Source organism: Zingiber officinale, chromosome 2B (assembly GCF_018446385.1).
Source record: "Zingiber officinale cultivar Zhangliang chromosome 2B, Zo_v1.1, whole genome shotgun sequence".
In the NCBI taxonomy this organism is placed as follows: Eukaryota; Viridiplantae; Streptophyta; class Magnoliopsida; order Zingiberales; family Zingiberaceae; genus Zingiber; species Zingiber officinale.
The window spans coordinates 116,741,114-116,766,888 of record NC_055989.1 but is presented as its reverse complement, the minus strand read 5'-3'; the positions used below and the strand labels follow the sequence as shown (position 1 = coordinate 116,766,888).

The 25,775-nt window shown below is 36.9% G+C and overlaps 1 protein-coding gene across 2 annotated transcripts; it reads left to right on the top strand.

The window, feature by feature from the left end:
* The first annotated feature begins 223 nt into the window (after positions 1–223).
* Positions 224–19,836, top strand: LOC122046890 (probable sodium/metabolite cotransporter BASS1, chloroplastic). 2 transcript variants are annotated; one of them, XR_006130416.1, is made up of 7 exons: positions 224–641; positions 875–1,015; positions 11,055–11,210; positions 11,294–11,415; positions 11,508–11,763; positions 11,835–11,895; positions 19,511–19,836. XR_006130416.1 is itself a non-coding variant. In XM_042607831.1 (7 exons), the coding sequence occupies exons 1-7, from the start codon at positions 270–272 to the stop codon at positions 19,667–19,669; spliced, it is 1,149 nt and encodes a 382-aa protein (XP_042463765.1). In that variant the 5' UTR covers positions 224–269; the 3' UTR covers positions 19,670–19,836. The 2 variants fall into 2 exon arrangements, 1 of the variants encoding a protein (XP_042463765.1); XM_042607831.1 differs by having other exon boundaries at positions 11,508–11,645.
* Positions 19,837–25,775: the final 5,939 nt, after the last annotated feature.

The window sequence follows — 25,775 nt, the reverse complement described above, 5'->3', positions numbered from 1 at the left end:
CTTCTGAATCGTAAAGTACGATCCAACCTCAGGTGATTCATAAAAATTTTTTATCGATCATCAAGATAAATAAAAAAATACTTATAATGAACAATCTAAAAATCTAGCATAAAATTCTTTTATAAATACACTATACTAAAAATTAAACTGTATAATTCTGAATGATGATAAAATAAAACATCCACAGTCAGGGACAAAACGAAACCTTAATGACCTTAAATAAAGAGGCACTGGTAACGCTCGAACCTGTGGCTGCTGCTTGTTCTTCCATGTCTCTCCCCTCGCTTCGCCCCCTGCTTTTCCACCATGAATCATCTACCAAATTGCTTCCTCTCCCAATTCCAAGATCGAATTTTCACCGGAAACGGGATCCGGGAGCACTCAATATCAGAGCTCACTCTGGCAACCCCAAGAGGGCCGTCCCCCGATGGGAAAATGCGCTCGCCACCGCTGCAAGCCTCTACCCTCTGTACGTCACCATCGGTGGCTCCGTCGCAGTCGTGAATCCGTCGGCTTTCTCCTGGTTCGTGGCCCGAGGCCCGGCTTCTTATACCTGTGCTCTGGCTTTCATAATGCTGGCCATGGGTCTCACTCTGGAACTCAGGGACCTATTTGCTCTTTTCCGGAAGCAGCCTTTCTCTGTAAGCCCGGGGATATCTGATGATTTTCTTTAGACTTATCTAACGTGAATGTACAATTTCCTAGTTGACTATTAGGATCCGCACGTTAATTGATTATTATTTCAAGACTTATCTGACAGAATGTGCAATCTCTTCGTTGTTCTTCACCTGATTTCTACTACAGATCGTTTTATAGCGCATTTTCTATCTTTCTCTTTTATCTTCCTTTTGTTTTTTGCTTTATTTTTGGGTAGATTCTTTGTGGTTGTGTTGCTCAGTACACAATAATGCCATCTCTTGGAGCAACTGTTAGTATAGCACTTGGCCTTAAACCATCTCTTGCTGTGGGGCTAATTCTGCTGGCTTGTTGCCCTGGAGGAACTGCTTCGAATGTGGTACGCCATTTCCTTCTTGTAAAGTGCAAATGTTATTTCGCATATATATATTTGATATCTAAACACTTATTATTCTTTTGAATCGATACCTAAAAACTTTTTAAACCTAAGATTCTTAAATAAATGCCTAGTTGACTTGAGACCGTGTAGGTTTGTACTTAAGTTGGATCTTTGTGTTTTTAGATGAGTGGGTAACCCATGGAGGAAAACACTAAGTTGATGGAGGAAGAACCCTATTTGAAATTCTTCTACACTTAGTTGCTTGTCTTGTCCTCTGTCATTTTCTCTATTCGTATGCATTATAGCATGTGCATTTATCTTTTCTTATTACTCGCTTAAATTACTTGTTATATGCATAATGTTGTCTCTTTTATTGTTATCCTTTTTCCTACTAATGCATCCTATGACAAATGCATTGATTAACATGCTAAATGAAATAAATATGATAAATGCTGGCTTACTTATTAAGAACATCTCATTGCTCCGTTGATTATGTCAATGCATTGTAGGTATTATGCATTGGTAGTCACACTATAATGAGTGTATAGAGTATCTCTTCTTCGAAGAGCAAGGGAGAAATGCAAACATCCCTACTCGATTTCCTATAAAACATAACCTAACCAAAATAATAGGACATGATGCCTGCACTCAAACATTATGAGAAGTTCCTTAATTTGTCATCGATTATTATCTAATTTCTTGCTATTGTATAATTCATATTGTACTCCTTTTGACTATTTCCCTACTCTACGCCCCTTTTATTCTATCCTCCAGATTTATCGATGATGAGTAATAGGGGTGTATAACTAGGACATTAGGTGTTGCTCTAAGACTTGCACTGGTGTTGGATTCCTCTTGTGAGTTAGTCACTATGTCTTATTATTTATTGTTTGCTTCATTTCTATTTTTGGCTAATTATGTTTTTCCTTTTAGTGCTTAACTAGATTGTTTTATTTTATCCCTTTCAATTTTTCATCGAGCATTTTTAAAGTTCAAATATTAATTCTCCATGATCTAGCTATCTATTAATACTGATTAATCTTGCTATCATGTGCTTTATCTAGTACTTAGTTTTAGGCTGAGTCATGTGCACTCATTTTGTAATACCTTTTTACATTAACTAATATTTGTTGGTGCAATGATATAAACAAATGGTTGAATTCGATTAGGATATTTCGATCTATTTGACAAAAGATTTAAATTAGGTTTATTTTGTGTTTCTAATGTGTGTAAAAAGTAAGCAAGGACTTAACAAAGTGCACATAGAGCTTGTGACTCAACGTGGTTTGATTTGTTATTGATGACTTGATGTGGTCAAATTGGATGGTTATACTCAATGGCTCATAGGTCTGCAATGAGGTTGACTTGGAGGTGATGGTATGAGACATTTGAAACATCAAAAATTTCTAACAAGGTGAACTCTAGAATGAGGAGTATATTTGACAGCCAATAACAAGGTGAGTTTGTATGTGAATAGACATGGAACATCTATAGGACTAGAAATTTCTATTAAGGCATACTCTAGGACAACTTGATAGGAGGTGGACTCCATATGTGAATAACGAATGATGTCTAATAAGCAATCCTAAATGGTTTGGTGCATCCAAGGTATTGAGGGATTGACATGACATGAACTTAAGGATAATATAAACTATTGACAAGGTTTTAGACCTTGAGGAAAGAGAGACAAAAGATTACAAGTGAAATGTGAGCTTGATTGAAGGATGATAAGGTTGAAGACCTAGAAGCTATGTGAGCTGTGACAAGCTAATTGTTCTCTTGGAGTTCACACTTTTGAAGAGCATTCTCAGAGATGAAGTGTATAACTAAATAGGAGACTAGATTACCTAGTAGTTTGTAGGAAACATTCAACCAAGGGGTAATACATTCCTACTTATGGTTGGTCATTCAGCTTGACTTTGAGTTTCGTGTATGCTTACGAAAAAGGTAGATCCGCTACCTTAGCGGCCCCCCTAGTGCCGGCCCCACAGATATGGAGGGAGGTTCATGCAGGTACAGGCCATAGGCACATGGCGGGGTAAACCCCAGGTCGTCAGTTCCTGAGAATCGACCCCTTGCCATTACGCCAGAGATACCATGCGCCCACCGTCTGCGCTACGCCCTGAGGTTCGTGTATGCTTACGAGGATGTAAGCTAAGTGGAGTCATAATTTTAGAGTAGATTCAATAGATTGGTGAGGATTCGTAGTTGATTAGAGTATTGAGTTTATTTGGTAGTTGATTTAACACAAGGGTTCAAAAAAGATAATGTTTTTCTTCAGACTCCAATCAAATGGATCCAAATCGAGTCTGCTAGATGTTTGAGTAATTGACTAAACAAGAATTTCAGTTAATTGGTCCAACTAGTCCTTTGCTGCATATTGGCTACATGTGCCCCGATTGGAAGCCGGTGCCCCGATTGGAGGCCAATTTAGTCAATTGGAGGTAGACAAAATACAATAGTTTAAGTCTTTTTCTATATGAGTCATGAAGGTTGTTTGCCTTGTAAGTGTGCATGAAATTGTTTGTGAAATCTCAGTGATCAAGTGCTCAAACTAAAGAATGTCCAAAGGCGTGCAAATCAAAGCAAAAACTCTCGCTAAAAGCACTTGATAACTCTGATTTACTTTTCTTGTTTGTATTTCTTTGTAAGAGAAGAACTACTTGTAAGCAACTTTCTTTCTCAGTGGATCTGTGAGAGTGATTCAATTACAAACTAATAGGCCGTGGAGTAAGAGTGAGACTTCGTGCCATGCTTCAAACCATGTTGATTGTGTTAGTGATTTTTTATTCTATATATTTTTTAATTTGTTTTTGTTGCATGTATGATTTTGACACGAGCAATTAAATCCATAAAAGAACACCCTATGATCACTAGCAAGCTTGAGTGTCTATGTTTGTAAGAGAAATTTTAAGCCTCTAGTCATAGCAATTACCAAAGTGATTGTACAACATCCAATATAAACAATGGTGATGGAATTGTCATGGTGACAAGTAGATCCCATTCCATTTATGGGAAATGAACCAATCAGGTCTTGACAATTTAACTGGCATGCAGTTAGGTTCATGTTTTAACAACAAATTATTTCTAATTTTTTTTCTTCCTTCTGATTTTATGGTTCTAGTCTTATGACAATAAGTCTTTGAACATAAGAGTGATATTTTGTAGAGTATTATGATTTTTTTACTTTCTTCTTTTTCTTATTATATCATACCAAATGGTATTTAGTATGAGAGTTGGTCTTAGTGGTTGAGTCCATGGTAGAGGTTGCAAAATCATGCATTGCATGGTTGAAGGATGTCTCTTACAGGGATGTTCACTGCGGCACAGAGCCCAAAGGTTGATATTATGCCAGTTCGGTTTATTCAACTGAACACTCGAAGTGAGCACACATTATTCAGGGCTTGAACTTAGCTATTCTGTATTTTTTACCATCTATGTAACCATTTTCCATTACTTATCAACAAATGATATCCTTGGCCATGGAGACTGAGCCTATCAAGACATAGATTTTTAAGGAGAAACATTGGTAGAATCATTTTGGCTAGCTCAGTGAACTAGTTGGTAAGTACCAAGTAGGTGGACAAGGAGCTTAGATCTAGACTCAATTAGTTGGACATTCTAGCTGTCCTAAAAAGAAAGCTAACATAGACGAGACTTGACCTCGTCTCAGTTCCCATTACAGGCCTAAATTACTATTGTAACATTAGCCGAGAGGAAAGGAGAATGGTATTGCACATTTGTAGCATATGCACCCATGTCTCATCAGTGTACCATAACCATAAATCAGGACATTTTTTGTTATTGTAAGAAACTGAGACAGTGCAGGATTTTCGTTGGAGGGTGCAACATAGCTTTCGATCTCCAGTCCCACAACTACTGTAATAACAATAGACTCAATTGTATTAGAGCCAACAGTAATTGCAATAACAACAAATTCTGAGATATCAAATAGCCATAGTGTTTGCCCTAACTCAGCAAGAGGCCCAGTAGGAAGATGACTCAATACTTCGAGCCATAATTTGCATTGGTGGCATTCCTAAAATACCAGTAGCAGCAATTCAGTTAACGCATGTGCATTTGTTGACAATATAGGTAGGGGGGGGGGGGGGGGGGGGGAATCTACCACTAGAGTTAATCATAGCTGTGATTAGCCATAATGGGAGTTTTATACTTTGCGATGGAGCTAAAAAGTTGTAGGTTGGAAATTGTAGAGTGCTATTCACAGACCTTTGATCACTGAGTTTCACTGTGTGATTTTGGGTGTGGATTGGCTATCTTCAAACCATGCCAATATAACCATCAAAAGAAGGTAGTCACTTTTTTCGTCATGATTCACCTTATTGAAATTTTGTTGGAATCTGCAAATGTTCAATATCTTTGATTTCTTCTTTCCATGTTGTACAATTATGATGCAGGAATATGAAAGCCTTTTCGCTTTCTCATATAATAGCACAAGGAGTAGATGTGTGATATCCAAATGTCTTTACGGAGGAGTTGTTTGAAATTCCACCCAAGCGACAATTGATTTTGCTTTTGAGTTACAAACTAGCGCACCGATTTCTAATGGCAACATATCATATAATACTGAGGAGCTTAAATTGCAATTATAGGAAATCCTGAACAAGTGATTTATCTGCCGTTTTGTATTTCTGTGGAGAGCTATCCTCTTCATCAAAAAGAAGGATGAATCCATTAGACTGTGACAAGTGAAAGCCATGACTATAAAAAGGTAGTGTATTCCTAGAATTAATAACTTATTTGACCAACTTAAGGCACCAATTCTATTTCAAGATTTATCTAAGACTTGGCTTTCATCTGCTCCTAAAAAATGAGGAAACTTGGAAGATTGCTTTTCTATTTTTGGAGTGGATTTTATGAATTCCTTTTGAGCAGTTTGGTCTCCCTAATGTCCTAGCTACGTTCATGGACAAATTATACAATTCTAGAACACACAAATTAACTTTGATTGCTTTTTATCGATGAAATACTAATTTAATCTAAGTTAAAAGCATGAGGTGCATCTTTGAAATGTGATAAAACTGAGTAAAACTAGTTGTTTACCACATTCAATAAGTGTTTTCTGGTTATCAAGTATTGGCTTTCTAGGATGTGGTATTCAAGGATGACATATGTGTAGTTTTATAGCAACCTTGACTCAATGAGGTTAACTTAAGGTGACGGAGGAGGACTATAGTTGTCTATAGCTTTTATGCTAATACTGCAACTTGTTGAAGAATTTTCAAGGTAGCGATAAGCCTAACATAGTTGACGAACAGGGGTGAAGTTCATTTAGGACAACCCTTGTGAGATGAATTTTTAGGAGTTAAAGCAGAGACCAATTCCACTTCAGTGTTAAATCTTCCTTCAATGAAGAGTTTCATTATGTACATTGATGCTTCAATTCAAGGACAATTTTTTTTTAAATTTAATATTGTTGACATAAGTCAATCAGATCTTAGCATCTTAGCGTCACTCATAGCATAGGTATGCTTGGTGGAGAACATTAAGAGCATTCAGTAATTGGATCATCACCTTCATGCTATAAATAAATAGATGAAGCATATTTTGGGACAAAAGTTCACTTGAGATACAAATGAAACTTTATGATTTTGAGGTAAGTTGTTTGTTCTTGAGTCACACCTTGTTAAGAATAGCACCTTATTCATAAGTCACAGTACACCCACACAATATACAAATGTTTTGAGGTTTTATAAGGTTGTGTTGGTGGTGAGACATAAAGAGAGATATAGCAAATCTTATGGTTAAGTACTTTGTTTGTCAACAGGTCAAGGTAAGCACCATAGATTTGGTGTGTTTTAGAGCATCTGAGCATGCCTTCTCAATGGAAGTGAGAATATGTAGCCAGTATTTTGCATAAGAACTTTTGAAAGTCCAAGAAGGGACATGACTTTATTTAGATCATTATAGTTGATTTACTTGCTCATTTTATTTCTTGGTTGTTAGTAAGACTGTCATCTAGGCCACCTTGTTTTAATAGTAGCTCCGTGGTAATTCATTGTAATGTCTAGATGTTTCGAGTTCTTTAGACCTCATAAATAGTGGTGAAGCATGAAGGGAGATTAGCAAATTCTGTTGTTAAGTGCTTGGTTAGGTCAAGGTAGAACATCATTGACTTTCAAAGGTTATGCACACATGTAAGAGATTTGAGGTGCACTGTTCAAGGTTACTTCAGTTTTAGGTAAATAACTAAATATGCAAAAAAATGCTACCAATCATGCAACATCCAATGTACAAATGTTTCCAAAGCATTAAATTCTTTCTCCAAGTATTTCGGTGCAACTGTAAGATTTGATTTTTGGGCAAAAGGTTTAAGTTAGACTTTGCCTTGTAATTTGATATGTGCGTATTTGTGTACGACTTAGTGAATGCACACATAGAGATGATTTAACACGGTTGACTCATGGCCCGTGAAGATCGAAGAAGGATGATATGAGACGTTTGAGGAATTGCAACACAATGAGCATCAAAGTGCGACTGTGCCTAGTAGTGGACTACATAAGCGAAGCATAAAGGATAACACCGGGAGAGAGTTGAAGGCTCCATGCATTAAGGGACAAGATGCTTGATAGGAGATGGCTAAGAGACAGACTACATAAATAAAGTGTGAATGGTGGCACAGGGAGAGAGCCGAGGACTCAGTGCATTTGAGGGATGAGAAACTTGATGAGCGATGACCTTGTGGTGGAGATAGCTAGTATGGTGAGTTGAGATTTGAGAGCAAATGTACTCCAGTGATGGTAACACTCAACTTAATGGATTTGGTCATTAGATTGCTTGTAGTCAAAATAATAGTAGACTAAAGGAGTCCTTTAGTTGATTAATAGTTGAGTTGATTAGGTAGACAACTCAAGCAATAAATAGAATGGTGTATATTGATGCCTATGAGCACTTGACTGGTGTAGCCCGGATGAAGTAGTAGTTGCCAAAGGAAATGATCGTGATTCAAGGGAAACGGGCAAAGTTGATAAGACAAGTCAATTAATGTTGATGATCGGTTGACATATGCTACAAGACAACTTCAACAAGCCATAACAAATTGATCAGATAATGACTTAAATGGATTAGTTGACTGATGGTGCAAATGAGACATTGAATGTGCGCGCAATAGGAAAATCGTGTCAAAGATTTTCTTTGAGGAAGAGGCTATTAAATGGGTTCTAAAGGCTACAAATTCATCACAACATCTATTTTAGTGTCTTGTTATTTTACTAAGCCTTATTGTAAATCCTATAACCTCTAACATCTCTGTTGTAAGCCTTTTGTATGAATTGTGAACATCTTGTAAGAGGTCTCTCCACCTCCATCCTCCGTGTTGTTGAGAAGGAGAAAGTATAGAGGATTCCGCGAGTAATATAGGCCATGGAGCAGGAGTCACGGGGCTATCAAATCATATTAAATTGTGGTATGTGCTTGTGATTTTATAATTGATTTCCATTGCTAATATTTTTGTTGTGTCCTTGCTAAGATAGTAATAAGAGTACTAGTTTTGCCATTTGCAAGCAGGAATCATATTCACACACTCCTTCCCCTCTACCAACTGTCCTTTCGATCCACCCGCTCCAACAATTACTCATAATGCAAGTTGCTAAGGGTGTTTGTCATGAAGAGATTACTTCCTTGACAACTCTCATGGAGAAAAGACAAATGATAGATTCCCAAGTTCCACCTATAAAAGTACTGGAAGTCATGGAGGAGCTTAATGATGTAATGCCACCAAACCTTCCCAGCTAGTTACCACCAAGGAGAGAGGTGTACCATAACATTGAGATGTGGAACAAGTCCACCAGCATTCCCACCTTACCAATGACCCCTCTTCAGTTAGATAGATGAATTGAGAAAGCAATTAAGGTGCTGTTGGATGCATGGATTCAACTTTCCAAAGCACCATATGGAGCATCAGTCCTTTTTTAAAATAATTATTATGGATCTTCATGATTGTTCAAAACTATCAAGCCTTGAACAATATCACAATTAGAGATGTGTACCTGATTCCTCTCAATGCTGATTTATTTGATCAACTTGGGGATGCCAAATAGTTAACAAAATTAGACTTAAAGATCTGGATTATCTTGTCAGGATAATTGGGATGAACTAAAAACTCTGGCATCTGTATATATATGACTCATAGAGTTCCTAGTGATTCCCTTTGGCCTCATGAATGCTCTTACAACCTTGTGCACCTTCATGAATAAGATACTCCAACCGTTTTCGATCACTTTGTTGTTGTTTATCTGGATGATGTTGTGACCTAGACTCGAAGAATAGAGAAGCATATAATGTTTGCAACAAGTTTTTTTTAATGTTCTACGAGAGATACAACAACAACAACAACAACCTTGTTCTATGAGAGATCTAACTTTTTTTTAAGAAGGAAAAGTGCTTATTTGATTATTAGACACTTATTTTCCTTGGCCATATTGTGGATGGAGGCACTATCAAGATGAATTTTTTGAAAATTCCTGCAATTATGGTGTGGCCACAACCAAATGAAGTACCTAATTACGTTCCTTCCTGAGCTGCAACTAACCAATTATTATGGAACATTTTCAAATGAGTTAGGATGTTGCGTAGGGCTGTAAACGAGCCGAGCCGAGCTTTGGGGTGTTCAAGCTTGTTTGATAAGATAACCGAGCCGAGCCGAGCTTAAAATGAACCAAGCTTTTGAAATGCGTGTTCAAGTTTGGCTTGGTTTATTTTTTATGAGCTTGAGCTTGTTTGAAGCTTGGGTTGAGCTTGGTTTGTTTAGATGTTATCAAGCTCTCAATTCAAGCTTGGCTTGAGCTTGGTTCAAGCTTGGATGTTATCAAACTCTCAATTCATGCTTGTTTGAAACTTTTAATTGTTTGATTGATTATTAAGATTGATAATTTAATTTTATTTATTTTATTTTATTATTTATTTAGTATATTGAAAAGAATTTTATTAATAAATATGGTTCATGAACATTGTTCACGAACGTTGTTCACGAACATTGTTCACGAACGTTGTTCACGAACGTTAACGAGCTGAACACATATGTGTTCAAGCTTGTTTGTTTAGCTTAACGAGCTGTTCAAGCTTGTTTGTTTAATTAATCTAATGTATATTGAACGAACATAAACAAGCTCTTACCAAGCCGAACACCAAGCTTGTTCACGAACGCTTGGTTCATTTACAACCCTAATTTTGCGGGTGTCATATTTTGCTAAGTGAAGAGGTTTGCAAATCTGTCAATTGTGAAAAAAAGACAATGAGTTGCTCATGCTGTTCATGTTTCTCATTTAATAAGGACTAAATAGCAAGATTATATCAACTTACACAAAATTTTTGTTAAATTTATTAATAAGACAAAATATAATGAATTAATTTATGTTCTGTTTTGTATACACATGTGATCTTCATGTTAGATTTTGATGTTTTAATTGGCTGTCACTTATTCATGGTAGTGTGGTGGGTCAGGTGTATGTGGTGGATGACGATAGATGTAGATGCCCCTTAGGCTTAAATTTCTATCTATAATTGGAGCAGCTAGATTTACACTGTTGTTTAATGTTAGATTGCCAATTCATCTAAGATAATTTTGATAGGAATTCTTTCTGGTGGAACAATTCCTGTTTTCAATCACAATAACTAGCAACCGGACAAACATCATTGATTGTTTTTTTAAATTTTATATCATATTTTTTTATAGAAATTTCTATGCTTCAGGAAAACTGAAGATGGCTCCCATGTATTGATCATATAAGAAATTTGTATGAAGATTGTTTACCTATTTACTGAAAGAATATTAAACACATTTTCAACTGTTATCTCTTGAGAGTCATTGTTGTAGGCCAAATCATTAGTCCAGGGAAAAAAGATAGAATTGTTTGTTTACTCTATGAGATTTTTAAACTTAAGCCTATTAAATTCATCATGTTTTCTTCTTAAAGTGGGCGATTTTTGAAAATGACGCAAATGGAATTGGGGAAAATATTTCTTCTCCCATAGAACTTTAATTACTTGTGATGGCTATATCTTCCATCTTGTATTTCAGGTTACCTTAATTGCTCGAGGGGATATGCCATTATCGATTGTGATGACTGTATGCACCACTTTGGCTGCCGTGTTTCTTACTCCTCTTTTAACTAAACTCCTTGCTGGAACTTATGTTCCTGTGGATGCCATCAAACTTTCTTTAAGTACCCTACAGGTAAGGATTAGGGTTCAAAGGAGAGTTTAAATCACTATTGTTTTCTGTTTTCATCTTTGGTAGTAATGTATTTTTCATCCTAGGTAGTTCTTGCTCCAATTTTGTTGGGGTCTTATTTGCAAAGTGCATTTCCAACTGCCGTGAAAGCCGTTATCCCGTATGCTCCCCTTGCTGCGGTGCTAACATCATCACTTCTTGCAAGCAGGTCTGTTCTCGACCACTGTTCAATATCTTATTTTGAGTTCTTGTTCTGTTTGTATTATTCAGTATTTATGTTTCCTCTTGGTTATTTTGTAGTGTATTCTCAGAAAATATTGTTGGAATTAAATCATCAGCTGTTGGTGTTTCCAATGGAGCTGTTGGCATCCTTTTTGGTGAATTGGGTGTTGTTGTGGTCTCAGTGATTTTGCTACATCTTGCAGGCTTTTTCCTAGGGTGTGGATTCTCATTCTTCATCTAAAGTCTGATGGGTTGCAATTTGGTTACTAGTATTTTCACTTGAAATTTGTTGTGACAATTGTTGTCCTCTTTTTTCATTGAACTGATTGATGAGGTGATGTTCTCAGGAGTCAGATATTGGATTGTTTAATTTTTATGGTTCTAACAATGCCTACACACTTGCAGGTATCTTGCAGCCTTAATATCTGGCTTAGGAGAAAGACAACGTAGAGCAATCGCAATTCAGGTACTCTGTATTCAAGAATGAATTTTCATTCGATTTTGGAATCTTCAATGTTTAAAAGTTTTGTTAATCATGGTTCCACATGGTGCCAAGTGCCAATTGTTGGACAATCTATTGCCGGAGATATTGGGGAATTAATTGAATTGAAATTACACAAAATCAATTTTAACTTATATGTCGAGATGACCTAAGCTGATAATCTCAGGCTGCCAACGGGACTGGTTCTGCCAAACTTCCGGTGGTTCGAGTCGCGGAGTCGATGCGGTGTGTAGCAGAATCGGGAGTCGATCGCCGAGTCGGAAAGAGAATTCACCGAGTAAGATGCCGAGCGCTTAACGCAGTTTCCTTGAAACAAATTCGTCCCACCTCCGGCCATGCTTCGAGGTTCTCTCGGGTCGTCTGGGAAACAACGGCAAAACCACGAACACAACCAAGCACTGGTTGTTCGTGGCGAACTGAGAATGCACCTAAGTGCTATCATGAGTAGTTCAGCCGAGTGGATACACGACTAAGAGAGTTTTTGTGGGAAAATACGGGTGGATAGAGGTTCGCTCCTTTCTCTTCCTCTCGCTTTCTCTTTCGCTTATCTTCCGCTCTACTCTTTGCTCAAGATCCAGCCTCCTTATAGAGGAGCTCTCACCTTGCCTGCAATAAATGATCAAATTATGGTCATTTAATGTTGGGTTTAATGTCGTCATTAATGAGTTTAATATATTTATTAATGTTGAGACGTTACGAAATCATTATTAATGGGTTTAATGTCGCCATTAATACTGAGACGTTACGAAATTACCATTAATTAGTTTAATGTCGCCATTAATGTCGAGACGTTACGGAATCACCATTAATTTCACATTGATGCTTCCGTTACACTCTTGAGCATGTAGCAAAAAGAGATTTAAGTGGAAATATGTTGGTTCATTCTTTTGGGCAAATTTTGCCTCGACCGGTCCAACATTCAACATGCACAGGTTGTGCTCGCACACGAGTCAACCTTGGTTCAGTATAATTCGGGCCCTGGATTTGCACCCACCCTTGCGCACTCACGCGTGAGAGAGTCTCTCCTCATGCATATATTTACAACATCAATGCATGTGTCATAATTTAAACAACAATAAAGCAGACTTCTAATGTGGGACTAGACCCATGCGCAATAGAGTCTCTTCGTCTCCACCTCTTTGTTCCATTCACATTTCCAACAATCCCCCACAGGGCATATGATAGCATTCAACAGTTGAGTCAAATATAGGATATGTAGGTTTTATCCTTTGAATCTTCCCTTATGAAGATCTGTTTGCCTACTGGCTGATAGTAGACGCGATGTCCTTAAACTATTCTGTCGTTTATAAAGGTATTGACATATCTCACCTAAGACTTTTCTTGATACAACTTAGTTCTCATTAGTGTGTTCGTTCTTGGTCATGAACACGCCTGATTTTATGAGAAGATCTAAGAATTGTGCCTCCAATTCTTTTTGAAGCGGTCCCACTTCTTTCTCACATAGGTGATCCCTCGAGAGTAGCCATCTACTCTTCTTGATCATTAAAAGTCGTGTGCTTAACCTCCATCCTTCACTGATTCATTGGGTCATTCCCCCACAGTATGTCTAGTCAGTGCAAATTAGTTGGCCCTTTGAACCTAGTTCTTGGGATCTTAAGTTAGAATAGGTTGGGTGCCCTCTGCACTGATCGCTAACAACGACATCAAGCTCATTCCTCGTGATGAGCTCGCAACTAACTCTCTATTTAACCCCTTGGTTAGCGGATCCGCTAGGTTATCTTTTAACTTCACATAGTCAACAGTATAACTCTCGTTGAGAGTAGTTGTCTAATGGTATTATGTCTACGACGTATATGCCTAGTCATATCATTATACAGATGACTCTGTGTTCGACCGATTGCTGATTGACTATCGTAATGTATGCAAATTGTCGACACAGGTTTCGGCCATCGTGGAATATCTTCTAAGAATTGCTGTAGTCATTCAGCCTCTTCATCACATCTGTCAAGAGTTATAAACTCATATTCCATCGTGGATTTGGTTATTACCGTTTGCTTAGAAGATTTCCAGGATATGACTGCACCTCCAAGAGTAAATATATATCCACTCGTAGACTTAGAATCTTTTACGTTAGATATCTAACTCGTATCGCTGTATCCTTCGATCACAGCAGGATATCTCGTATAGTGCAATCCATATTCACGAGTATATTTCAAGTACTTCAATATTCTTGTTATCCCTTTCCAATACTAAACACCGGGATTACTCGTGTATCTACTCAGTTTACTTACTGCATATGCCAAGTCTGGTCGTGTACACAACTCATCAAGTACATCAGACTTCCAATCACTCGAGAGTACTCTATCTGAGAGATACTTTCACCTCGATTTTTTGATAGATGTTGACTTGTATCTATCGGCGTTCGTGCCAATGCAGTATCACCCTTGGTGAATTTCAAGAATCTTGTCCACATAATGGGACTGACTAAAAACAAGTCCTTCTGTTATTCTAAGAATTTTTATTCCTATAATCACATCAGCTAGACCCATATCTTTCATGTCAAATCTTGAGTTCAATATATCTTTAGTGGATTTGATTATCTTATCATTACTTCCAATGATAAGTATGCCATCTACATATAAGCACAAAATGACATAGTCATACCTTGTGACTTTCATGTAGACACATTTATCATACTCATTGATCTTAAATCCACATTCCTTCATGGCATTGTCACATTTCTCATGCCACTACTTTGGTGCTTGTTTCAAGCCATATAATGACTTCACCAATCTACAAACCTTGTTTTTCTATCCTGGCACAGAAAACCCCTCAGGTTGCTCCATGTAGATTTCCTCTTCTAAATCCCCGTTTAGAAAGGCTATTTTTACATCCATATGATGTATTTCGAGATTCCATAGAGCGGCAATAGCCAACAATACTCTAATGGAAGTTATTCTCGACACCGGAGAATACGTATCAAAGTAATCAAGGTCTTCTCGTTGTCGATATCCTTTGATTACAAATCTGGCCTTATACTTATCAATTGTGCCATCTGATTTCATTTTCTTCTTGAAGATCCACTTGCAACCTAGTGGTTTACTTCCCGAAGGAAGATCCACAAGTTCTCAAGTGTGATTTTGCAAGATAGATTCTATCTCAGATGCAATTGCCTCTTTCAGGTCCATCAGAAGTGCCTACAACTTCTGAGTAACTTCGGGGCTCACTTTCCAACATGAAAGTAATAAAATCCGATCCATAGGGTTTTTCTACCCGAGCTCTTTTATTCCGTCTAAGCTCAACCTCCACTGGTTCCTCATCATCATCTTCACCTTGTGTTTCATATGTCCGCTTTGAGGAGCTAGCATCCTCTCAGGTTTTATACAGAAACACATGCTCGAAGAACGAGACATTTCTCGATTCTATTATCGAGTTTTTGTGTATCTCCGGTATTTGTGATTCATACACAACAAATCGATATGCACTGCTATTCTGTGCATATCCAATAAATATGCAATCAATAGTCTTTGGTCCTATCTTAATCCTTTTCGGATCATGCACCAACACTTTGGCAAGACACCCCCATATTCGTAAATATTTGTAGGACGGTTGTCTTCCATTCCACAACTCATAAGGGTTCTTATCTATTTTCTTTCGGGGTACCTTATTTAAAAGGTGATTAGCTGTTAACACAGCTTTCCCCCACATGAATTCTAGCAGTCCAGAGCTCAATAGAAGAGCATTCATAATCTCTTTTAGAGTTCGATTTTTCCACTCAGCAACTCCATTTTGTTGAGGAGTATAAGGAGCTGTTGTTTCGTGTTTGATTCCATGTTCAGCACACAACTCAGCAAACAATGATACATATTCACCACCTCTGTCATTTCGAACCACCTTAATCTTTCTATTAAGCTGGTTTTCAACCTCATTCTTCTAGAGAGCAAATTTCTCTATAGCTTCATCTTTACTTTTGAGAAGATACACATAACAGTATTTTGTGTTATCATCTACAAAAGTGATGAAGTATTTATTCCCACCACATGTTTGTGTACCTTTGAGGTCGCACACGTCAGTGTGAATTAGCCCGAGTGGTTCATTGCTTCTTTCAATATGTTGAAAGGATGACCTTGCCATTTTCGCTTCAACACAAATCTCACACTTGTGTTTTGGGTCATGATGATATGTAGGTATGCTTTGCATATTTATTAATCTACGCAACACATTGTAGTTAACATGCCCTAGTCTACCATGCCACAAACATGAAGACTCAAGCATATAAGTGGAAGAGTTTTCATTCTTATTTATCTTAGGCCTAATGGTCATTACATTGAGTTTAAACAACCCATCAAATACATAGCCTCTTCCTACAAATATTTTATTCTTAGACAACACAACTCTGACTCAAAAATAATGCGAAAGTCATGCTTAGCAGTGATCTGGACACTAGATTCTTCCGAATCTCCGGAACATACAACATATTGTTCAGAGTAAGGTCTTTACCCGAGGTCATTTGCAGCACCACTTTTACTTGGCCTATGATGTCCGAGGTTGCTGAGTTCATAAACAACTTGTCTCCATTACTTCTTCGAAGTTGTGGAGCAGCTCCTTGTTGCAGTACACATGTTTGGTGGCTCTAGTATCGATCCACCATTGCCGCGGATTTAAACCCACCAGGTTCAACTCAGAGACCATAGTGCAGAGGTCGTCCATTTCTGGTCCCTCGTTTCAGGTTAGCCTTCTGCTTCTTCTTCGGCTTCCTGTACTCCGAAGATTTGTGACCCACTTGGTCATAGTTGAAACACTTCCCAGAGAATTTCTTCTTGCAGATGCCTCCTCTGGGTCCCATCTTGGAAGACTTGGGGTTCTTCCGTTTCGAGATTTGACCGTACTCGATCACTTTGGCTTTTATAGTAGCCTGAGAGAACAACTTTCTCTCTGAACTCTTGTTGTTTTCTTCAATGCGAAGTCTAACAATGAGTTCCTCCACATTCATTTCCTTTCGCTTGTGCTCCAGGTAATTTTTAAAGTCCTTTTAGCCGGGGGGCAGCTTCTCAATGATAGCAGCCACTTGGAAGGTCTCACTCAGAACCATCCCTTCTGAGTGGATCTCGTGTAAAATCACCTGAAGCTCTTGAACTTGGCTGATCACCGTCTTGGAGTCAACCATTTTGTAGTCTAGGAATCTGCTCACGATGAACTTCTTGGCCCCACATCCTCTGTCTTGTACTTCTTGTCCGGGACTCTCACAGCTCCTTAGTCGTTCTCTTCATGCTATACACAGCGTATAGCGAGTCGGTAAGGCAGTTGAAGATGTAATTTTGGCAAAGGAACCCAGAATGAGTCCATGCCTCCACTGCACTGATGGTCAGCGCATTAGCATCCTCAGCACGCTTGGGAGAGTCCTTGGTTAAGAACCGAGCCAGACTGAGCGTGGTCAGGTAGAAGAGCATTTTCTGCTATCACCTCTTGAAGCTTAGTCCACTAAACTTCTCTGGCTTTTTCATTGATTGACACAGTTCCAATCGGGGTGGAGGGGGCTTCATGTGTTGAGTCTGTTGCACCTCAACATTCTGTTCTGTGACCATCTCAACAGAATCAGATCTGTTTCAAGATTGTTGGACAATCTGTTGTCGGAGATATTAGGGAATTAACTGAATTGAAATTACACAAAATCAATTTTAACTTATCTGTCGAGATGACCTGAACTGATAATCTCAGGCTGCCAATAGGACTGGTTTTGCCAAACTTCCAGTGGTCCGAGTCGCAGAGTCGATGCAGTTCGTAGCAGAATCGGGAGTCGATCGCCGAGTCGGAAAGAGAATTCACCGAGTAAGATGTCGAGGCCTGCGCTCAACGCAGTTTCCTTGAAACAGATTTGCCCCACCTCCGGCTATGCTTCGAGGTTCTCTCGGGTCGTCTGGAAAACAACGGCAAAACCACGAACACAACCAAGCACTGATTGTTCGTGGCGAACTGAGAATGCACCTAAGTGCTATCACGAGTAGTTCAGCCGAGCGGATGCACGACTAAAAGAGTTTTTGTGGGAAAATACGGGTGGATAGAGGTTCGCTCCTTGCTCTTCCTCTCGCTTTCTCTTTCGCTTATCTTCCGCTCTACTCTTTGCTCAAGATCCAGCCTCCTTATACAGGAGCTCTCACCTTGCCTGTAATAAATGATCAAATTATGGTCATTTAATGTTGGGTTTAATGTCGTCATTAATGAGTTTAATGTCTTTATTAATGTCGAGACGTTACGAAATCATTATTAATGAGTTTAATATCGCCATTAATACTGAGACGTTACGAAATCACCATTAATTAGTTTAATACCGTCATTAATGTCGAGACGTTATGGAATCACCATTAATTTCACATTGATGCTTCCGTTACACTCTTGAGCATGTAGCAAAAAGAGATTCAAGTGGCAATATGTTGGTTCATTCTTTTGGGCAAATTTTGTCTCGACCGGTCTGACATTCGACATGCACAGGTTGTGCTCGCACACGAGTCAACCTTGGTTCAGTACAATTTGGGCCTTGGATTTGCATCCACCCCTGCACACTCACGCGTGAGAGAGTCTCTTCTCATACATATGTTTACAACATTAATGCATGTGTCATAATTTAAACCAACAATAAAGCCAAGAGACTTCTAATGTGAGACTAAACCTATGCACAATAGAGTATCTTCGTCTCCACCTCTTTATTCCATTCACATTTCCAACACCAATTGGTAAAGGTTGAAAAACATATCATTTTGGCCATGCCAATGCTACGTGAGCATGGATAAATGTCATTGTCCCTCATGCCGAGATAGGCTCTTTGTTGTCAATTGGTGAAGCCTTATCCTAACGTATCTTGGTCAATTTTGAATGATTCTTGTTCAATAAATCATCTTTCTATTATGTCTGCCGATCATGAGGAGAAGGTGAGACAATATAAAAAAAAAAGAAAAAAAGAGAGGGAGGTTAAGAAAGGAAAGCAGTAGCAAAGAGGATGGATGATATGAAAGTCAAAGAAACCAGTATGTATCCTTTCCCATACCAATGCCCCATCTGTTCTAGTTACAAATTAGTGTTGGTTCTTCTCCAACTCCCACACTGTTCTTTACTGATATGTATTTATTTTCAATACTTGTGTTTGTTCTAGTTTCAATGATACAAGTCCATTTAGTTTCAGTTATGCCAATATAAGTTTGATTCCATCAACACGCTTTAAAGCATACCAAAACTTTTTTTTTAATACGGAGTGTACTTTAAATATCTTTGGCACACAATATAATTCAAAATTAACTTCTTAAAGCAATCTAAATATGGCGTTGGTCATGTGTTTGCTAAATTGTTCATTGGAATCCTTCCCTCCTGTTTTCTTTTTAATTGATTTTGGAATTACATCACTGGATGGCGCGAGAGGGGATAATTCGGGCAAACTTGTCACTGCTTCATATGTTTGGTTGAAGATCTACTGCTTTTCTCTTTCTAAGTCATAATTGATCTTAATGCTTGCTGAAGTTACAACTAGACAAATATCACAAGATCATCAGAATAACTCTGAGTCAACTTGCTGGATGATGCTCTACACATCAAACGATGCTGAAATTTGCTCATTTGTTATGCACAGGTCGGTATGCAAAACTCATCCTTGGGCGTCATACTGGCAACTTCACATTTTGCATCCCCGCTGGTCGCTTTGCCTGCTGCACTATCAGCCATTATTATGAACATCATTGGTAGCTCTTTAGGGTTAGTGTGGCGATATCTGGACCCAACTGATTACTGATGCTGCCACGGGTGTGAGCCAGAAACAGTGACGTTGCTGCATGGCTTTGTAATCTCTTGTTGTACGCAGCTAGCTCATAAAGATATTGGCTTTATACATTCACTATTCTGTATAACTACAAGTACATTGAGAAATTGAAGCTGACGTAGATTAAAGTTCTTAGATAATTCTTTTGATCTGTTATTTCGTTCTTAATTGTTTTAGTATCCTACCAGTGTTCCTTTGTCGTTGAGCAATGGTTTGTTCTGATATGCATGTGCAATATAATGTTTGAATAATTGATGTTAGCGTGTAAATTTATGCCATAAGTGACAGCATGCCTTTCACAGTGCCACGATGATCTCAATACTGGAATAATTCATGTTAGATTAAAGATAAAGCTTTATCATCTTCCGGATTGGAAAGGACCAAGTGATAATTCTTTCAGTGTTAATGACAAAAAGAGGTAGAGGTGTAGTTTTTTTTATTATTATTTAAATTGAATGGACAAGAAATAGGAGATTTACAAGGAGAAAGAGTCTAAATTTAAATGTTTATACTTTGATTTTTTTAATTTTTGTTTAATCTTAAATGGCCTGTCAAATATAAAAAAGGGTGAGATGATGATGTGATGCGCCAAGTGGTTGAAGTAAGCAATATTGTTTTGTAAAATTAGATCTATATGATTAAGGTTATGTGCAAAGTATACGGATGTATGTTTTCTTGACATTAATATTACAGGTGCAATGGGAAAGTTTAGTAGGTGTTGGTAAAAGTCCAAGAGGATTGAGGTAGATCGAATATCTCCATGTGTTGGTGGTGGATTTGGAAGCTCATCAATTGTTCGCAAATGAAATCTCAGTAGGTTAAAATGAAAAGGATATGAAGGCAGGCTTAGGAGTGAAGCCTCTTGGTAAATGAGTATGCAATGGTAGTTTTCTTATTTAAGAACTTGGCTCATGGAGAATAAACTTTGTCATGGTCGATCCTAAGCTCAGATAAAGAAGAAAAGTTGTGTTAGGTTGCAAGTCAGCATAAGACATAGACAAATATTATGTATAGATTCATCAACTATCGCGCTAATACTTGGTTGTTCTTCGAAAGGAACGTATTACAAAATTTAATTACAAAATCTCAATAAGAGTTTTCACATCGTAGATTGGATAAGAATATACATTTTAGGAATACTAATTGTCTTAGATTTGAAATATGCAACGTAGAAACACTCACTGCAAAAATAATAGAAAATATATAATGATTAGAAGAGTAATTATTATTTTATATTTATAAGAGATATAATTGGTAGAAAAGACAAAGATAGTGAATTTAAATTTTAAGTTATGATATATAAGGAAGAGTAAAATAAAAAATAGAATAGATATTAACGTGGATAATTTATTAAGGAATGAAGTGTTGGTGCATGCATCACTAATAATCGAACTTGTATTTTGATATCTGACAAATAGTTTAAAGTTAGACAGTATGTATTTGATATGAGTGATAAGTGTACAGAATAGTTGCCATGTAAAGTCCTAGTAGGTTAGGAGAACCGGACACTAGGCAACAAAATCTTAGTAGATCAGGAGAATCAGATACCAGGTAGACAAAGACTAGATGGGTCTGACAAAATACACTTGATGGGTAAGTGGATCGAACATCAAATAAGGAAAGTCCTAGTGTGTCGATCGAACACTAAGCAAAAGAAGTTCAAATAAGTCAACTAAACTGGATGTTTGACGAATAAGTAAGGTAAGTCCTGGAGAAACATTTCAGATTGGAAGGCAATGAGAATATGTCCCATTTGGGACAAACCACTCAGGCGATGGCCTGACTCGAAAACCAACTCGAATTTTTAAGTCGAGATTAGACAGTCTTATTGTCTATATACAAATATGCATTAATAACTATTTCTAACTCTATTTACAAGCTATCATTATTGTTATATCATTAACTTTATTTTGTAGAAAAATAAAGTCTTCAGTTGACTGAAGGGTATAATTAATCAATCATAAGAAGATAAGCATGACTGGTACAATCCAAATTGAAAAGAAAATAAAGAATTAGTTGACCGATAATGAGGATGAGTTGACCGAACCTATATGGAAATAGAGGATTAGATAAGACGGGATCAGGTTGCGAAGGAAACCCTGAGGATAAATCAACCAATCAGGAGGATCAATCGACCGATCCAGCGGATTATGCTATGATTTGATCTGATAAGCAAAGAAAGTTTGAGTTTAGTCGACTAATCTTTAGGTTCAATCGACCGAAAAATCCAGAAATCAAGTGTTGACTTATCGGGATTGGATCTGGATTAGTCGATCTAACAAGATGTTCAATCAATCGAACAAAGGCTATAAAATATGCTTGAGAATAGAGGCTCAACATCAATTCCAACAATCCAATCAAGTTATAAGAAAGCCTTTCAATCTTCTACTTTACGAAGCAATCGTTGTTTGTCTATGCTTCATTAACATCCGACAACTTACATTGAAACTCCAATATAAAAATTGTCAATTTTCTTTATTGCATTCATTTTATTAACAGCAATAGGAGCTTGTTACTCTATCCTTTATTTCTGTACGAGGTCTCTCTGCTTCTGAAATATTATTTAAAAGAAGAACATTAGTTGATTGTCTATCTGAAAATGATTCAAGGGATTGTAAGCCTTGGAGTAGCAGTCGCTGACTGTGAACCAAGTAAATCATTGTGTCTGAATCTCTATTTACTTTTCTGTTGTACTCTGATTTGTTAATATGGTTTTTAAAAGTGCAATATTTACCTCTTATCGCCTTTCCAATCCTACACAGAGTAGTAAGAGTAGTTAAGAAGATAGATAGGATTATACCTCTCAAGATAGTGATAGTAAAAGAAATTATTATATACTTAGCATATATTCACGCCAAGTAGGATTAGATGAAAATATTAAATATATATTTTGAAAAACGCTGATGAGGCAATAATTTTTTTTATCAAATGAAATGGTTTTAATAGGAGAATGTGTAAATGAGGGGTATGATTTTGGAACAAGAAATGAAGAAAGAAATTATATTGGATTTTATAATAGCATATGAACTTATAGAACCTAATATGCTTTTCAAGAAAAGAGAAAACCCCCTAGTTGCATTCAAAAGTGGGAACAATAAGATGCAATTGACTTTCTTATGATTAGAAAGAAGGATAGAAAAATTGTAAAGTTTATAAGTTCATCCTTGAAAAAAACCTAACCACCTAACAAAGGTTAGTGGTACAAATATATACCCCAAGCTTAGAATCAATAGAAGAAAAATATACATGACTCACAGGATCAACAGTGGAAGTTAAAGGATGAGAAGTAAAATATCTTTAAGAAGAGGACAAGAGTACAAGTATTAGGAAAAATATAATATGACTTAAATATGACATGACATAAGATGTCACCAAATTTGAAAACGGTGGCCAAGAGCATATTTGGTGAGTCAAGAAGGCAGATATCATTAAATAAAGAATTTTGATGTTGGAATGAGAAAGTATAAGAGAAAGTGATTGAAAACTAAATAAACTATAAATTAATTTAGATTTGTAAGAACAAAAAAAACTTTTAAGAATAGAGTAGTCAAGAAAGATGTCAACAAAGTAATAAGTGAAGCTAAGAATGAAGTTTTTGAATGCTTATATTGATAGCTTGATACAAAGAAGGAAAAAGGAACATATATAGAATACCTAAAGTGAAAGACAGGAAAATACAAAATCTTACTCAAATAAAATGTATTAATAATGAATCCAATATGATAGTAGTGAAAGATGAGGAAATAAATAAGTATTGAAAATGTATTTTCATCAATTTTTTAATAAAGATTTTAGTGACCAACTTAGATTTAAGTAGGTTAGAGTAGTATAAAAATTAAAATTTTTATTAAAGAATTCATATTTAACAAGTTATTCAAGCATTAAATGGATATAAAATGAAAAAATGGTCAGATAAAATGATATTTCAATAGAGATATGAAAATGTTTACAAAAGTAGGGTATTAAATGACTTATAAAATTATTCAAATTTATATTTAAAATAAAAAAAGTCTAATCAATTAAGGGTAAATACTAATTTAGTCTTCTGTATAAAAATAAAAGAGATATATAAAATTATGTTAATTATAGGGATATTAAGCTAATGAGTTATAACATGAAATGTTAGGAAAGAATGATAAAAAAAAATAAAATTAAGGAGACCAAAAAGATTGAAAATTAATTTGAATTCATGGCTGAAAGATCAATGATAGAAGTTATAAATCTTATTAGGTAAGTGATTGAAAAGTATATCAAAAAAAAAAGATTTACATATGATATTCATTGACATAGAAAAAACTTATAATAGTATTCCAACAAAAATTACGTAGAGAATTTTAAAAAATAAAGGAGTTTGCGTAGCATATATTAAAATAATTAAGGTATGCAATGAAGTAGGCTGACTTGACACTTGGGAAAGGAATGAAAATTCATCCTCTTGCAGCCTTGTGGCTTGTTGGATCAGTTGTTTGTATGCTCCATCCATGATGCCATGCATTTGAGCTGCCTCAAGCTCCTCCTTGGCACGCTAAGCACGTTCTAATATATGATAGAAATGTTGCCTATTGAGGGAGACCTGTTGAGCTTTGAAACCTTTGAGTTTCTGCTTGAGCTGAAACTGTGATGTGCCAAAATTGATTGTTGCTCCATGTCTCCTCCACTAGTTGTAGAAACCTATCATGAGATGCTCGTGCACTGTAAAATTTGAACGCCTTTTTGGCGACGAGACTTGGTGTGTGGTCAGAGGGTGCCATGAACTCTGCAAAGCAACCAGCTTTTGTTGCCAATGACTCTGTCAAGTTTGGAATAGATGTGCCCATTAGTCCATGTGAACTTACAACCCACTGATGGAAGGTCCTCCAATGCATTTTCAGTGATGAACCTGTGAAAGTCTTCAGTTTCATAATTTGTTACTAGTAAGCCACCTTGTTTCTCCTCAGCAGACAGTGTGTTGAAGTCTCCCAATATCACCCAGGGCCCTTGCACCATGTTGCTAATGCTGTGTAAGCTTTCCCAAAGGGACCTTCCACTAACGATGGAAATTAAGCTTGCCATAGATGAATGTGGCCATGGTGCTGAGTTGAGTCACCTTACAGCAGACTTTGCAGTGGACCATTTAGTCTTGCCGACCGCATGATTGTAATATCATTGACAAAGGTATAAAGTTAAATCTATGTTGGACTAACATTATGTGACAAGCTAAGTATCAAGCGCAGATTTATCTTGACACTGGCATTGTAGATGCAATGGAAAAGATCAACAAGAGTTGACAAAAGTCTAAGTTGGTAATGGATGACTATACATTTGAAACAAGTATTGGAAATGCTGGCAGAATTTGAAAGTCCAATAGGCGTTAGCACGGTAAGTTAAGGTGGACCAAATACTAGACAAAATGAAGGAACGCCCAAAGGTTAGACCTCTTAGCAAATGAGAAGTCTTAGTAGGTTGAGGATGATTGAATATTAGAGAGGGAAAAAGTCTAAGAGGCGATAACAACTGAGATCCATTAACTAATGGTAAGAAATAATCGATTGATGACATGTTCAACCAATGAGGATGACGAGATCTTGATCCGGAGGATTTGATTACAACTTTGTTTAGTCCAGACAACTGATGGTAAGTACCAGTCAATTGATGAACAAGTTAACAGGTGAAGTAGATGAATTAGATGACATATCACAGTTGAATCAACTGATAAAATGGAGCCATTGACTAACAATCAATAAATAATCAACTAAAGACAGTAACATTCAAATAACAGCTATTGCAGATAAAATTCAAAAATAGTGGATTAGCCAACTAATCGATAACAACCAATCAATTAATGGTGATCAATTTGCAACTATAGAAGGCAAACGAAGGCAACTTGAAGAGACCATCCAATAATTATTCCACAACATTCAAGTGACACCAAAGAGTGCTTTCCACAACATTCAAGTGACACCAAAGCGTGCTGTGGTTTTCAAGTTTATTGTCTTATTGTTTCTATTCCATAGTTTTCGTTATTATTATTATTATCGTTGCTCTATTTGTTTTTGATTTTAATACTATTATTCTCACCCTATGTTGCTCTAAATCATTT